General features: G+C 42.1%; 1 protein-coding gene across 4 annotated transcripts in view; it reads left to right on the top strand.

Annotated features, from left to right (window-relative positions):
* Positions 1 to 17,582, top strand: part of LOC139459692 (GTPase-activating Rap/Ran-GAP domain-like protein 3) — a 226,037-nt gene that overhangs the window by 95,467 nt on the left and 112,988 nt on the right. For 2 of the 4 annotated variants that reach the window (XM_071241317.1, XM_071241316.1), the window contains exon 1: positions 4,906 to 6,466. The exons of 1 other annotated variant lie outside the window; for it this stretch is intronic. In XM_071241317.1, coding sequence (XP_071097418.1) covers positions 6,219 to 6,466 — 248 coding nt within the window. In that variant the 5' untranslated portion in view covers positions 4,906 to 6,218. Of the gene's footprint in view, positions 1 to 4,905; positions 6,467 to 16,924; positions 16,968 to 17,582 lie in introns of those variants that run through there. One more of the 4 variants, XM_071241321.1, reaches the window with a different exon arrangement.

The raw sequence follows: 17,582 nt of genomic DNA, 5'->3' as shown, positions 1-17,582 counted from the left end.
TGTAAATGTACTTCATAATTACCCCCTCATTTTCAGAAAAGATTAACGTAAACTATTAAATGGATATTCCAGAAGATTCAAAGAAACCTCATAAAGAAAATTAAGCTTATTTACAGACTCGATTTATGATCAGAACAGGGTAATTAATGAACTCAAACAACACTAATTGAATCACTATTCTTAAAAAAATGTTCAAACATTGAGACCATATTATTTTTGTGTTTGGCTTTGCCAGGGGTACAGCTTTTAGGCAAAATAATATGGCATAATATCTGTGACTGGGTTTTGGTAGCTGTATTTGATACAGAGTTTTTGTTTTTTTGTTAATTCTTTGTCAGGACATCGGCGATAATTTATTTTCTGTAAAAAAAGAATGTCACTTGGTTGGCTCCGAGTAATAGGTCCGTTATTGCATCAGGTGAGTTCGGTGCCTTGGTTGATACATGTAATCGAATCCCAGTTGCATTGCACGTGTCATCGTACCCCGGTGTGTGACGTTGCTCAATTATCAATCACTGGTTTATGTTGTCCAGAATCGATTATTCACACACCGCAGTCATGTAGCTGCAATATTGCAGTGCGGCGGTAAACAAAAACACCCATACAGTCTGGATATATTTATAGGTCTGTACTCGTGAACTGTAAAATTAGCACCACAAGAAGTTGGACAATTAGAGTAGCCGCGCCAAGGGCACAGATCAGCTGTATGTGTATATGTCCAACACGCAGAACTCATTATGACACGGGATTAATTTGTTTGATAGGCATTACTTACTTAGAAGTTGACGGATGACAAGGTAGACACAACTTCTTTAATACTGTAAAAAGCGACGTTTCGGTATTAGATCCGTATACCGTTGTCAAGCAAGACTGAATGAGGGACATAGTTCAGAATATATATAGTAGGTGGACTTATACTTGACATGGGATTGGGTGGTCAGGCTCGCTGACTTGGTTGATACATGTAATCGAATCCCAATTGCATGGACCGATGTTCATCGGATCTTACGGCACACATTGTACAGTCGATACATACTTACAAAGAGGTCCCGTGATGGCTCTTAGAACGTTCGGTACCAACAGTAAGCACTTTCGTTCTTTGGAGGCCTGAAGCATATACGTCAACTTGGGCTCAAAGTTTGTCATGTAATTGATGGGGGTCGGTCGGGTAGCCTAGTGGTTAAAGCGTTCGTCACGCCGATGACCCGGGTTCGATTACCGAAAGGGGTACAATGTGTGAAGCCCATTTCTGGTGTCCCCCGCCGTGATATTGCTGGAATATTGCTAAAAGTGGCGTAAAACCATACTCAGTCAGTGTAATTGATGGATTAAGAAGATTTCTAGTGTCTCCAACCCCCTTTTCCAGGTAATACGCAATTACTGTTGTGTACAACCTTTTTAGAGCAAACCCTGCTTATTTGGAAATCTCGCCCTCAACGGATACAATTTGGTGTGAGTGAGGGGTGAGTTGGGTTTCCCGAAGTGATGCAGGTCTCAGGGCGAACAGGGATTGGAGCCAACAATCATAGGTTTCTGGCGTGCTCAAGGGACGCAACTCTGCACAGCGAATCGCGGCGCCTTAGACGAATGGGCCACACGTGCCCCCTACAAATTGGACCCCGTGGGGATGTCGGGTTTGAACTGTTCCCCAGCAACCTATGCTTGTCGTAAGAAGCGACTTCATGGATCGAGTGGTCAGAGTCTATCCCACTAAACATATACCGTGAACAATGCCTTTGACATCACTGTATGAGATCGATCGATGTCTTAATATGAGTCTATCCGTCAACCTATGCTTGTCGTAAGAAGCGACTTAATGGATCGGGTGGTCAGACTCGGTGACTTGGTTGACTGTGTATCATCGTACCCCGACCATGTGGGCCGTCGTTCTTAATATCAATCACTGGTCCAGATTCGATTATTCACAGACCGAGTGCTGATTGCGGCGTTAAAGAACAAACAACCAACCAAATCATAATGACACGATAAGGTGCCTCAGTGGTAATGTTTGATTCCTTTTTCTGGTGTCCCCCGCCGTGATATACCTTGACGTATACTGCAAGAGGTATACAACCCAACGCATTTCCTCATAACATGATAGTTTCCAATTCATTCACATGAAAGGTCATGACCAGCGAATTGGCAATACCCTCTTCAAATGAGTGAGTGAGTGAGTGAGTTGGGTTTAACGCCGCTTTTAACAGTATTCCAGTTATATCGCGGCGTGTCAGCTTAATTTGGGAGGAAAGCCCGAAGTGATGCAGGTCTCAGACGTTTACCACTTCGGTGAAACCCACGAGCACGGGTATGGTGCTGACAAACCTAGAAACATAATCGGGGCGAACTGGGATTCGAACCCACAATCACAGGTTTCTGGCGTGCCCAAGGGACGCAACTCTGCACAACGAATCGCGGAGCTTTAGACGTCTGGGCCACCCGTGCCCCCCTCTTCAAATGAGGCTACACTACACAGGAAGCAACTGTACAAACAACGCCTATACTTAGTAGATGTTCCTGGTTTATGAATATTTATAAACATCAGCTGCATCAATATGATAAGTTCATCTTACCCAACGGAATGTTTGGTGTTTATATTTCCCAATAACCTTGTTGCGTTAGACGTCCTTTTGCGTCCCCTAAACATGTGCATCTTGAATTGGAAGAACTTTGTTGAATAATAAGAGACGGTGCCTCGTTATTGTCCCAGCAAACTACTGTTTTGTTGATAACAGAGAATGTCTGAATGCTTTATCTTTTAAAAAGCTATCTAACAGATCGAAATCGTTTGCGTCGTCGGAAGCTTTTAAGAGACACGCCATGGCGTTTCTTGCAATATCGGATTATTGTACGTTACTCCAAATAGCGATCGACAGCTCCTGATATCGCTTATGCCACAGCTGTACAATGCCATGGAAGGATCGATGCTTTCAGAAAATGTACAATTTCCTATTTTTCTCAACCTCCAGAGAATATAACATCCCGTTGGTGCCTCGCTTGCGATATATATGCATTGCCCTGTCCTACTGAATTACTCTGTCTTTGCAAGGCAAAGCTCCAGGTTTATATTACAATGGCCGCCAAGGGACTTACCACAACCCTGTGAACTCTATTATAAAGATCGAACGGATATTAACACAATGCATAATGATTCATTCTGTCTCGTTTAATCGACAAAGGATTTACTGACATTCATACACCACGTTCATACTATTTTTATCGAAGCTGTGAAACGTCCACTGCCCTCTCGCTGTGAATGTATGCGTACAGTTATTAACAGACGAGGAAGTGGAGGTTTAAGATATACACTTGCTACACTTTCAATGTGTTAGTCGGGAGCCACAGAGTGCAAGTCAGGGAGCTCGACACTGTGTTATCAATTGTCGGCCATACTTCGGCTCTTCCGGTTCAACTAAGGATGCGGGTCCCGTGGCGTTATGGCAAAGCGTGAATGCGTTCATTGTACAGTGGCTAGGCATGTAACTTCAGTTATGTTTGACTGGTTTTCGTCTCATTCAGCAACATTCCTGTTATATCGTAGCGAGGGATACCCACAATGGGCTTAAGATAATGCACCATGCAGGGAATGGAACCGGTACAGGCCCGAACTGCATTTATAAGACAGTAACAATATGCCTATTAAGATGAGTGAAGTGAATGTTTTTTTAAGGCTCAAGTCAGCAATTCACTATATATCAAACCTGGATCTTCTTTATAACGAAGGCCGGTCGGGTAGCCTAGTGGTTAAAGCGTTCACCCGTCACGCTGAAGACCCGGGTTCGATTCCCGACATGGGTACAATGTGTGACGCCCAATTCTGGTGTCCCCCGCCGTGATATTGCTGGAACATTGCTAAAAGCGGCGTTAACCCATACTCACTCACTTCTGTCTAAGGACCAAATTATTTTACCACATGGTCCCCAAAATCACTTCATGATGCGTATTGTTATGTACATATAATTACCACCATTCCTGAAAAATAGAATAATTTTTATAATTAAAGACAAATAAACCACATGTGAAAATCCATTTTCAATTTTAGATGATAGAAACGACAACTATAATAAAATAATAATATTTTTTGTTTTTCAAAATTGATCGAATCGTATTTGTATATTAATGTTAAAATATATAGATATGTATATATAGTACACGTTTATATTTACCCGACCGAAGCATGTCCAAGTCTCATAGAGGTCACCACCTGCTTAACATTAGTATTGTCTAGTGAAGTAGAAGATCAATACGACATCTGCAGGTCAGGCCATATTTCACACGATAGCATTATGCAATGTAGTTCAACAACAACAAGACTCAATGCGCCATGGCATTACACGCATATTGTGACGAAACCGCCTAACAGTCACCTGTCAATATATGGGGTATATTTTAGTCTCGGTTAATGTACCTTCATATGATAACACTAATGCTATATAAATATTGGGGATAATAACTGCCCCGTGGGCCTATCATTCCCAACAGATGCCAGGTGTGATTCGGTAGCTCTGTGCTCCGGGGCTGGAGGGGGTCGTTTAATTGGACAGGATCCCTCACTGATGGACCTTCATAAACTGGTGTCGCTACCAGAGGACCTTGATTGCCTGTTCGCCTATTGGTGTCAAATAGGGTTGTGAGTTTAGACGTGAATATTTAGGACATGAGCTAACTGCATTACCGACAGAACGCGTGTGTAGTGTCACGGACGAATCACCGCTTCAAACCTGGCACAGAAAATTGTTCTGACATCTCTCGGGTTGAGAAAGGCTGTCGTTGCTCCCGAGCACGTGGTCGATAAACACAGCACTTCAGACGCACGTGAAGGCGCGGAAATGCCATGCGCGGTTCTCCGCTCGCTCGTGGCCTCATTATGGCGTTAATATAGGTCCACTCATCTATGGGAAAGTGTCGTCTGCTCCGATAGTAAAGTCGTCATTTTTGCCGCTTGTGTTCGTAGCTGGTCGAAATCATTGAAGGGCATTTGTAGTGCCTGACCTTGCGACCACACTAATTATCTCGGATTTGATAACAGTAGCCCCCGGTACAAACTACACCGCGGCCCACGAAATCGAAGATTTCATTTGTGAAATGGGATGTAATCATTACTTGATTGAAGGATACTGTGGCGTATGTCTGTCTTTTGAAACAGACTATCAGAAGCATTGAGCAGACAAACACAACACTGCTGGTCTCTCCAGAAATCCCTTGTTGACGCGGTTAATCATTTGGATCCAAAGCGTCAGTTCTGTAGAAGATGTGTAAAGTCAACGCTATTCAGATGGCTATTGCTCAGGCTACTCGCGTATTTACATACATTGATCTTCCGTGCTGGTCTAATACTCAGAGTTACATTGGATGTTTCCTGGCGCATGTTTTGGAGTGAGTGGTCAGAGTTCAGAGGAGTTCAGGTAAATGGACATCGGACCAATAATGTCTTATCTTCTGTAAAGAACAGCAGACCCGATACCATAATCGAACATTACCATCTCGTGGCTTTCACACCCAATGTTTCTATGTGAATGCTTGAGACGATAATTTGTTATTATTTACACAGCAGCTATTTCTTAGCGTCACGTGCAGCTATTGCATGGCTGCTCGATACGTCCTGCTATGACGTCATAAACAGATATCAAACATGGTGTCGTCAGTATATAACTGGATAGCAGCCTTCTCGACCCATACACTCTGGATATAGTGACAAACACTGAGCATAAACCCTGCATCAATCTGGTACCTCAGAGAGGTCAGATGCGAAGCTGGACACACATTTACTCCCGTAGCCCCTGCCGTCGAAGTCTGACCAATGCGAGTATTCTTGAATTGTGTACACCTACGCATGCTTTCTACGTATCTTAGCAAAGTATTCATATTTCATTTTCTTCTCTGGTGTCGGAGTAATTCTGATTTGTTCAGGTCCTGGAAGAAAGGTGTTTCCATATAAAGGTGATATACACTGTGAAAACTTGCTGTTTCTTCTGATATGTTATTGGTGTGACGGTGGCGAGCACTGAGCGCTACAACTACTACCATTAGGCACATATTGCTCTTTCCTTGAGGAACGTTTCCCAACACTCCAGCATTGATCGGCGTTCTGTACTGACAACAACTGGCATATATACCAAGGCCCAAAGGACTGACATTGAAGCCACAAGTTGCACACTCTCTGGAGGATCGTTTCCTGCCTTGAACTCTATTTATTAAATCTCGCATACTCACGAGCCAGCATGTTTCGTCGGTCGTATAGCCCAAGTGGAAGATCAATTATGGAGACGGAATTCGATTCAGAGGATACGGAAACAAACGTGGAAAATGTAAAGGCCAATCTTGGGGTTCTCCGTCGTGCGTTTTCATCCATAAGAAAGAAGAAGAAAAAACAAACTGATGTCGCCACGGGGTCTTTAAGAATAAGCGTCCACCAACCCGACACCCCTCCCAGATCGGGTCTGTCAAGAGAATCGGCCTATTTCTGCAGGTAAGGGTTTGGTGTTGTCGGTAGGGCAACTGTATGCTGCTATTTGAAACTGTAAATAAGACTCGCTTAAGTCGTTGTTTGTGACTTTCAATAGGACTACACGTAGTTTATGAATCATGGGTCTGTGAACAAGAACACGCGTAGTTTTTCCGCTGGTTCATACTGAAGACGGGACTACATGTAGTTTTATGCCACTTTTTGAGAATGTCAATGGGACTAAAATTAGTTTATGCCGCTGTTTGGCACTGCCAGTAGGACTACATATAGTTTGTGTCGCTATTTATGATTGTCTGCATGTAGTTTATGTAGGTCTTTGAGACTGTCATGTTGACTGTCATCGGGACAACACGCAGTTTACACCCCTGTTTAAGACTGTCATGTTGACTGCCATCGGGACAACACGCAGTTACACCCCTGTTTAAGACTGTCATGTTGACCGCCATCGAGACAACACGCAGTTTACACCCCTGTTTAAGACTGTCATGTTGACTGCCATCAGAACAACACGCAGTTTACACCCCTGTTTAAGACTGTCATGTTGACTGTCATCAGAACAACACGCAGTTTACACCCCTGTTTAAGACTGTCATGTTGACTGCCATCAGAACAACACGCAGTTTACACCCCTGTTTAAGACTGTCATGTTGACTGCCATCGGGACAACACGCAGTTTACACCGCTGTTTAAGACTGTCATGTTGACTGCATTTGTTGCATGCTTGAAATTGAACGCGAACGAGGTTGGAAGTTTGTCATCTTCTCAATCTCATGTTTTCCCGCGCAAGCTATATTATTTACAGATCGTGATATGTCGGGACTATTGGCGAGTGCAAAACAAACAAATCCAGGACGATCACTCAGGTTAATACTGTGTCATCAATGACAACGTCCAGACAAGATGCTGCAATGTGGCAGCGGACTTTGACGCATAGTTCGCGTGACTGTTTTGATGCAATAAAAAAGGAATAAAAGAATTATACGGATACAATGACGAGCACATACACAGGATGTGTGACATTTTATTTCACGATCATATTCCACCTACATTAACAATTAATAATTGAATGAGGATTGATTGCAATTTCGATTCTCATTATTTTTCGGAATAAATGTTTCATGACCAGAATAAATGAGATCGCTACAATTGTTCCGGGTTGTAATGTGTCGTACATCTGATATTTTCAATTTTATGATAATTCTGTTTTTTTCTCTCTTTTTGGTCAATTGATAATTGATCTTTCGTTACTGAAATATTGAACTCAAATTTCCAACGCAATTTGATAAAATCTGGTGTCATGGCCCACGTTATTTATATTTGCGTGAAAGGATCGCTTTATGACCTGGCAACATTGATCTGATTTTCTGAACACTTTTCACCTGCCATTTAGTCTTGTGTTTGACAAAGCCAAAGCGAAATATTTTATGAGCAAAGATAAATATGAAACGTCAAGAGACAAAACAGCCAAGGTTATCCACCTAAACAGATTCCATTGGGCGTGAAACACAACACAGCGTTGAAAACTATATGAGTCAATAACTGAAAATCAAAAATTTATTGTAAAGATTATTGTTCAATTTCCACGTATATTGTTATTTATGCATGTGGATTCTTAAATGATTTTATACCAAAGATTTGTTTAAATCTTCTAATCTTGTAAATGGATTTACTTATTATTTATCGAAGGTTATATCAGGAGTGCACTGTTAAAATGTACGATCGATATTCATCGGGCTCGATATCGTTCACGAGGTCTTCATTTAATTTGCTTGCCAGTTAAGATTCCCTTGGTATATTTCCCAAGAACATCTGCGTGTTGTCCTCAACAGAGCTATAACTCTTGCGATGTCTTTCCTCGCCCATCTTAACCGTCCATAATTATTACAACATGAATTATTCAAGCCCATACACCACAATACATAGTGTATATATAGGAGACCCGTATTTCGTATTTCAGTCACTGATATTGACAGACCGCCTCCGTGGTCTAGTGGTAGAGCGTCCGCCCGGAGAACGGAAGGTCCGGGGTTCGATCCCCGACCGCGTCATACCAAAAGACGTTAAAAGATGGTACTTGTTGTTACCCTGTCTGGCGCTCGGCATGAAGGGGCTAAAACAAGGACTGGTCGGTCCGGAGTCAGTATACTGTGTCTGAGTGGGGTATTCATGTTAAACTGCGGTATCTCAGTGGGCTAGCACTATAAATCGGCATCAGTCCGGACTAGTACAAGCAGCCACACAAACACACACACGTACATGCACGTCGCTATATAAGTGCAATAATCTTGGACGCGACGTTAAACCCCTTTTCACCTCACCTCACCTGATGTTGACAGCGCAATCACGTTAATCTAGCGGGTAAAATATTTTCACATGTTTTTTCCCCGCATATAGAGGAAAAACACTGCTAAAGGTACCCACCCTGCCCCACTCCTCAAAACAATTTCCTACACGTCACACATGTCCCAGGTAAACAACTTTTACAAAGAATTTGGGTGGGTTGGGGTGTGTGTCGGGAGGGTTTGGGGTAGCCTAGTGGATACAGTGTTCACCCCGAAAGCTCGTGTTCTATTCCATCATGGGTACAATGTATGAGGCCCATTTCATGACTCCTCCGCCGTGATATTGCTAAACGCGGCGTGAAACACACTCATGAATATTAATGGTAGTCTTGCCGTATACGTATCACCCTTCTGACTCATCGTGTGTTTTTTTATCATTACCTTTGGGGTGTATTTTGGTAGGGGTCATCCTTAATACTGGAACAGGTCGCCAAAACACACCATTTTGACATGTGAAAAGCATGTGTTTTGTCTCTGACTTGATTATATAAAGCCATGTCTTAGCAGATTTAAGACACGGTTGATCTTTCACTGTCGTGAGACCTGGCCAGGAGAAAGGCTCTTGTATTTCATCGAAAACGGAGGATATGAAACAAAAGGCGGTAGCTGTGCACTGTATGCACATGTGCAGTTATATCATCCTTCAAACGTCATAGAATGTTTTCCTGCTACACTGCAATAGAAGCAATGAATCCTAACACCCCAATCAGCAACATGTTGCTATCGTGCATCCGAAAAGCAAAACATAGGTTTATTCAGCTATCAGAAGAAAACACATTTATTTTCATTTTCCGATTTCTAGGAGAAAACCTGAAACAAATGTTTCGGGAAAAGTAATTAACTATTTTTTCAAATTCTTCGTTTTGTGTATTTTCTTACTTTCACAAGTGACTCGCGGCCTTTGCGTGTCTCGTTATCTCACAAAGAAGAAAACCAAAACAATGATTGCACGCATATTCTCATCTACATCCTTGCTTTTTCTTTTATCAATGCCACCAAAATCACGAGAATATTCTTTACGGTGAAGGTAAAAAGGACACTGCGTCACTAGTCAACCAACGATCAAGGACAATGTACAAACAAGCCCGACTTCCCCTAGTATTAAATCATACTTCAAGTTTGTTCTTTACTATTGCATGAAAAAAATGAATTCATATCTGACTTAAAATAACACGTACTTGCTTTCTTACTGATTACATGCAGAACACAAATCAACCTCAATCCCCTCCCCTGAGAATGCTTTGTTTGTTTGTAAATAATCGAGTCTGGACCAGACAATTCAGTGGTCGATATCATGAGCATCGATCCACACAATTGGGACACTGAACCTGACCACCCGATCCCGTTCGTCGTCTCTTACGACAAGCATAGTCGCCTCTTATGACAAAGCATAGTCGCCTGTTGTAGCAAGCATGCATGGGCGGATACAGTTTTTTTGAAAAGGGGGAGGTGCACAATTAAGATCTATTTATTGTCTTTGGTGGTAATTTATACAGAAATAAAGATTATTTTCGAAATAAAAAGGGGAGGGTGCCAAAGACCTGTTCTTCCCCAGATCTCCACGGGTTCCGAGAATGCAATCTTCTTAGGTAGGATTTACAGTAGTCATTGTGCTGTTTTCGCACGTTGACGTATTTCCTCGATAGCTTAAGCCCATTCGATTCCTTTCACAAGTAGCCTGAATACTTAGTGACGATGTGACGAAGACCCGTGATAATCCGGGGTAAAATAGGTCTTCAGAAACCCATGCTTGTCGTAAGAGGCGACTGACGGGTTCGGGTGGTCAGGCTTGCCGACTTGGTTGATGCATGTCATCGTATCACTATTGCGTGGATCGATGCTCGTTTTGCCACTGGATTGTCTGGTCCGGGCAGACCGCCGTCATATAGCTGGACTATTGCTGAGTGCGGCGTTATACAACAAACAACCAACCAACTCTCACTTTGATACACAAAGACACGTACTTGAATATAAGATATAAGTTTCATAGAAAACAAAGAAGAGAGTAATATGACCAACATATTGTCAAACATCACTACTCCACAAATACTTCACCTCGTCTTAAAGTCTCCGTTTGGTTTGTTTAAGTTCGTGACAGACAAAACAAATATTTTATTAGCGCTGGTGATGTCCTTGATACGTTGCGACAGGGAACTTAATGAGGTATAAGATTTCATGCATATAACCGTGTAAGTCATTTTAAAAACATTTTCATTTTATCCAGAATGATGCTGAAACACGTTCGCACATTTTTAGTACGATTTTTATCGAATATGTTTATTTGTATTTGAAGTAATCCGGTAGCACTTCTTTGCATATGACTTAGCCTGTAAGCTCCTGTAAAAAAGGCTTAGCACTTTTTTATATAATGAACAAAAACCTTAGTCATCATGACGATGCTTGGGGATGTGTTTATGAAGTTGTGTGTTGAGTATTCACTACATACCACCAAAAGTATTCATCATCCCTGACATGTTTTGTTCATTATATATTCTGAACAAATATGTACCTTTTGGAGCATTGACGATGAAGGGCGGTGGGATAGCCGAGTGGTTAAAGCGTTCGCTCGTCAGGCCGTTGACCCAGGTTCGATTCTCCACATAGGTACAATGTATGAAGCCTATTTCTGGTATCCCCGGCCGTGATATTGCTGGAATGTGCTAAAAGCGGCGTAAAACTGTACTCAGTCACTCACAAGTTGACGTAGAACATTGATCTCATTTTGGTATCTGATGAACACTTGCAGAGGAAGCAACTGAGAGGGTGCTCAAATAACGGATGAATGGATGTATATATTTCTTCCTGTAGTGGGTGAGTGAGTGGAACTGATTTAATGCCGCATGGAATAGAATGCCAGTATTATCATCGCGTGTCAGCTAATTGTGTGAAGAAAGCCTGAAGTACGCAAAAAGTGCTAAAAAATGAATCATAATAAAGACGAATCCAGAATTCGAACCAACGATCATATGATCCTGCAACACCCACGGGACGCAACTCTGCAGAGCACATAACGGCACCTAGGACTAGATCACCCTTGCTTTGAATATTGACTTGAAATTGCGTGAATATAATTAATTCATTGATACACGTTCAAAACGGCGTTAGACCCAACTCACTCACTCACTAATTAGACCCGTGAAGTTCAAGGGTAGAATAGGTTTTCAGCATGCCATGCTTGCCATAAAAGGCGACAATGCTTGTCGTAAGAGGCTGACCTGCTTGATGCTTGTTATAGTATCCTATTTACGTGGATCGATGCTTATGATGCTAATCACTGGATCGTCTGGTCTGGACTTGATTATTTACAGACCGCCGTCATATAGCTGGAATATTGCTGAGTGCGGCGATAAACAACAAACAAACAAACAACCACTCATTGATATACTTGCACATGTAGGCCTACATCATATTTTGACATAAAAGGAGAAATTAATACTACTTAATCAATGTTTACTTTTTTGGATATATTTTCGCAACACGGTAACGTTACTTTATTGATAACGTTTGACCTTGACAAGTTCAAGTGGTTTGACCTGCACAGGATGCTGTATTTTAAGGATCGCGGTTAATTAAGTTTAAGCGTCTTGAAAGGCTGCCCTCACAGCGAGAGGACCCCTTATCGAGTTATAAACATTAAAACTATTGTAACCCAATTTGTCAAGCAACGGAGGAATTGGAGAATGTATAATTCAGTCCTTGAGTACTGGCGACATTAGGTATCGGGGACAAGTAATGACGCAGTCTTCCTGTAGGGTCGTTGTCAGGGAGGTGCTTTAGTACCCACTGTATTGCGTGGGTTCTCTTTGTATACACCGTGCCATGAAACTGAATTAGAAAATGTTCTTCGGGAGAGTTAATGAGTGAGTAGGCTGGGTTTAACGCCGCTTTTAACAGTATTCCAGTTATATAACGGCGTGTCAGCTTAATGTGGGAGGAAAGCCCGAAGTGATGCAGGTCTCAGATGTTTACCACTTCGGTGAAACCTACGAGGACGGGTATGGTGCTGACACAACTCGAAACATAATCAGGGCACCCGGGATTCGAACCCACAATCATTTGCCCCAGGACAACGGATGTCAGACAGTGTACCTTATTGTAATTGAGCATCATGCGCCTTAAGACAGATTATCAATTTTTGAATTGAACAGTGAGTGAGTTAAGACTGCTAGTGATGCCAGCAGTATTTCAGCCATATCGTACCTTTTGAATGGAAGGGAATAAGACATTCATTCGTGAGGGGCTGTGCTCTACGACAGAATATTGAATTACAAATCAAAATCAATACCCGACTAATGAGGATCAAGTGATTAAAATTTGTTTGTCCCCTGGTTCATTGTGTGCCATCGAACCCGACACTGGTTTTGCCTGTGTGACGCGAATAGATACATGCGACAGTGTTTATCTCCGTTTGAAACACACCCACAATCAACGTTTCCTAGTTTCCAGTATCACCATTGATTATAGGTATTGATTGCCAACATCAGCGAATGTGGATGATTTTCCTTTCATAATAATAGTTTCAATATCAATCTATATGACAGTGCTATGGATTCCCCGCGACGGATAGACTCATATTAAGACATCGATCGATCTCATACAGTGATGTCAAAGGCATTGTTCACGGTATATGTTTAGTGGGCTAGACTCTGACCACTCGATCCATGAAGTCGCTTCTTACGACAAGCATAGGTTGCTGGGGAACAGTTCAAACCCGACATCCCCACGGGGTCCAAATTGTAGGGGACACGGGTGGCCCATTCGTCTAAGGCGCCCTATTTCGCTGTGCAGAGTTGCGTCCCTTGGGCACGCCAGCAACCTATGATTGTGGGCTCGAATCCCGGTTCGCCCCGATTATGCTTCTAGGTTTGTTAGCACCTTACCCGTGTTCATAGGTTTCACCGAAGTGGTATACGTCTGAGACCTGCATCACTTCGGGCTTTCCTCCCACATTAAGCTGACACGCCGTTATATAACTGCGATGCTGTTAAAAACGGCGTTCAACCCAACTCACTCACTCACTCACACCAAATTGTATCCGGTGAAGGCGACATTAAATAATTAGCAGGGTTTGTGGTAACACGGTTCTACAAAAGAGTAATTGCGTATTGCCTGGGAAGGGGATTGGACACACTAGAAATCTTCTTAATCCATCAATTTTATGACATAAGTTAAAGCCAAGTTGAAGTATATGCTTTTGGGATGGAAGGAATAAAAGCGCTTACTGTTGGTACCGAACCATCACAGGACCTCTCTGTAAGTATGGATCGCGATCGACTATACACTGTGTGTCGTCGAATCCGATTTAAACGAGGACCGAATGGTTATAAATTCGCTGATGGTTAGTCATATCGTACATCGGCAGTACCTCATGCAATCATTCCCCAATCAACCACGTATTTGCCTTGTCTGGTGTCGACTGTTAAAAGGCAACTTAAACACTGCGCTGCCAAAAACCATTAACGTCACTCGTCTTAACGGGCTGTCTTGAATTTGGTAATCCGTTCTCATTTAAAGGCAGTTTTATCGGATTTAATAATACCTATGGAATTTTGTATTTTACAGTTTTCAACATATTATTTTCTTTTTATAAATTGTACCGTATTGATTGATAAATTTGTGCCACTCTAAGTCGTATTAATCATGTACATGCTCAGGGTTTTAAGAAACATTTTCCCGAATACTCACTACTCTGAAACCTCTTTAAGACCCATTTATTAATTGGAACAGCTTAGAAACGAATTAAAATGATTTTCCATCAACAGAAGTGCAACATCGAAGCTTTTGAAAAAAAAGTTTTACATTTAGATCTTCTTTTATATGTCTAGAAAGAATATAATGACGAGTATTGATCTTGAAGAATATAGCTAGCGGAATAGAGAGCATGCAGAGCCCGACTTGGCATGGCGTTAGGACGTGACGTTTATTGATATTGAAGCCATTAACGTCACCCGTCAAGACGTTGGAATCAAAACCTTCTAGACGGTCTTGTCAAGTCATCTTCACAACTAATAGACTTAAAAACAGGTGGATAAAATCAGCTTTGGTGACGTCGTTAAGACATCAAGACTTCCTTGGGTACCTTCGCCCTATAAAAAAAGAAACTTTAAGGCTTATGAAAGACAGTTATCAGTCACTACGATCCTTAATGAGATCGGTTATGGTCGATAACAACTTCCATTTTTTTATCAAAGATCTGTAATATGCGATGTGAACTAGGCGTCTTTTTTGTCATTTCCGGGAAAATGACTTTTGTAAAGGTACAAGAGCTCTGATTTTGCTCTAACCCTTTTCCTTTTTATTCGTAGTCGTTTCTCCCTGAAGCATTAGTGACCATCTTGGTGGCCTCAGAACGCATGACAGAACAGAACGATATAGCTTCCTGAAGGGTATTATTGGAATGTTCCTTTAATTTTTGACAAATTATTTTTTGATATTCTGTGGGAAATGCATTTGGCGAGCAAAATTGTCACAATGGTACCAATTTGACAGACAATAAAATACATTTCGATTCCGTAAATATCTTACTGAAGAGCCTACAACACAGACAGCTAATGGTTACTTAATTGCGTGTCATGTTGTTTGGCCATAAGCCGTCTAAATTTGCTGTCTATTGATCACAGTAATCTCACTTAGCCCAAATCGGAAGGTAAATACAAATTTACATGCAAACAAACACATATTAACCAGATGAGCTTCTCCGTACGTTTGAAGGGCGAATTACAGTTGACCTCAAACAGCTCCAGGGTAGTGTAGCGGTTCAATACAGGTCAATCGAACAATTGCTACAAAATAAGACAGTCACGTATGACCATGTGCTTAATATAACCAATGTGGTCAATACGACTGTGAACCAACACCGTGTTTGTGTCGCCTGACGTAGCCGTGTTGCTAGTTAGGGGTATTTACCAGGGTCAATACTTTGTATAATCTAAAGGTTTTGAGGCAAGGCTGAATCAATAACGAATTATAATGAATATGATTCTCACGGCTATAATCCCTTTAGGGATTCCGTGATTAGGAGCCTTGGATGAGGATGTCAGACTGGCGGATTGTCTGACTGCGTATCGGGGGCACGGGTGGCCCAGTCGTCTAAGGCGCCGCGATTCGCTGTGCAGAGTTGCGTCTCTTGGTCACGCAAGAAACCTATGATTGTGGGTTCGAATCCCGTTGCACCCTGATTATGTTTATTGGTTTGTCAGCACCATACCCATGTTCGTTGGTTTTGCCCAAGTGCTCGAGCTTTCCTCCCCCATTAATCTGTCACGCCATGATATAACGGGAATAAGTTAAAAGCGGCGTTAAATCAAATTAACGTAATAACTCACTGGGATCACCCAAGGAATTCAGTTTTGTCCAATCCTATTTGTATTTGTCAATTCAATATGAACTATTATACAAGCTCTGTTTTTAAGAAATGATTTGACAACCGCACCGCTTGGATAATTTTGTGAAGCACTAGTATGATAACGATACGCCTCACACGCCATCAAAACACGACAAGTTCATATCCGGCTGTTAAACAGCTGACCTTTATGGTCTTATCGTATAAATGTCTCCTCTTGAATCATTGCTAGTAGGTGCAGTGAATGTGTGAATGTGTGTATGTTGGCTATATGTCATCCATATAACGACGCGGAACACTGCCAATGATCTTAACACCCTGTATCCATACATAAAATCGAAACCCAGGATTTCGGCGTGGCGGGCGAACGCTTTAACCACTCACCCCTCCATTGCCAAAAAGAAAGTTCTTTTTTATTAGATCGAGTGCTGTTAGAAAACACATTCATTCATTTAACGATTTCAACTTCCGCTCTGTGGACGTCAGTTTAATTAATGCTCACGCTTAAATTATAAAAATTGCCATTTTAGAAATTACATAAGAATATAGTGAAAAATACGTACACTTGGTTCATGCAAGGCGTTGACACGTGCTTGCGTTCGTTGCATAGATCACTTGAATAATAGGCGTCGACGAGCAGCATGACGCATACTTTGTTCCTATGACGACCTTGATCACGGCCAGGAGCGGAAACACGTGACAGGGGAAACTATCTATTTCCCGCACAACTGTCCTATGAACGTTAACATTTAATATATTGTACCAGCTATGGCAAGACGATGATGAAATTACGTTCGATAATACGGGAAAGACTGATAAGGTACGTACTATTACGCATGGCTATAGTACATGTACTTATTTTGATGAGAAATTCCTGAGTGACCAAACTGGTACGCTCATTGTGCCGATTGTTTGGAGGCGTTGACATGATCATACGAATAGTATTTGATATTGCAATAATCGTGTGCATTTCAAGTGCTCAATCTGAAGTTAAGGTTCGTGTAAGTTGGGTTTCAGGCCACCTTGTTGTGGCATTGGTCCGTGCACAGCGCACAGGTCACGGATCAGGTGAAGTTATATTTAAGTACCGTTGGTTGCGGAGAGTAGTTGGATGGGTGACCACGTTCGGGATTCCCGCGAGAGTTTCTTGGGCTTCGGTCCTGCCTCACACTGAAGCACACGTGGCACACGTAGTGTCTTATTAGGCAAGTGACTTTGTTCGAAATGTGCCTTTGTTCCCCCAGCAGTGAATGGGTACCCGGTAGGATGAGATGGTGATGCGGCTGTTAAGCTTCTGGCGCCTCACAGGTATCTTGGATTATATACTCCCCAGGGAGCTGAGAATGGAAAGGAGAGTGCACACTGATCCATTGACCGGAGTAATACTGTCAGCGCTGTGAGCATGCACGTTCTGTATGGAGACCCCCGCAATATA

This window comes from Haliotis cracherodii, unplaced genomic scaffold (assembly GCF_022045235.1).
Source record: "Haliotis cracherodii isolate W230 unplaced genomic scaffold, xgHalCrac1.p SCAF_13, whole genome shotgun sequence".
Taxonomy (NCBI): Eukaryota; Metazoa; Mollusca; class Gastropoda; order Lepetellida; family Haliotidae; genus Haliotis; species Haliotis cracherodii.
This window is presented reverse-complemented; position numbering and strand designations above follow the sequence as displayed.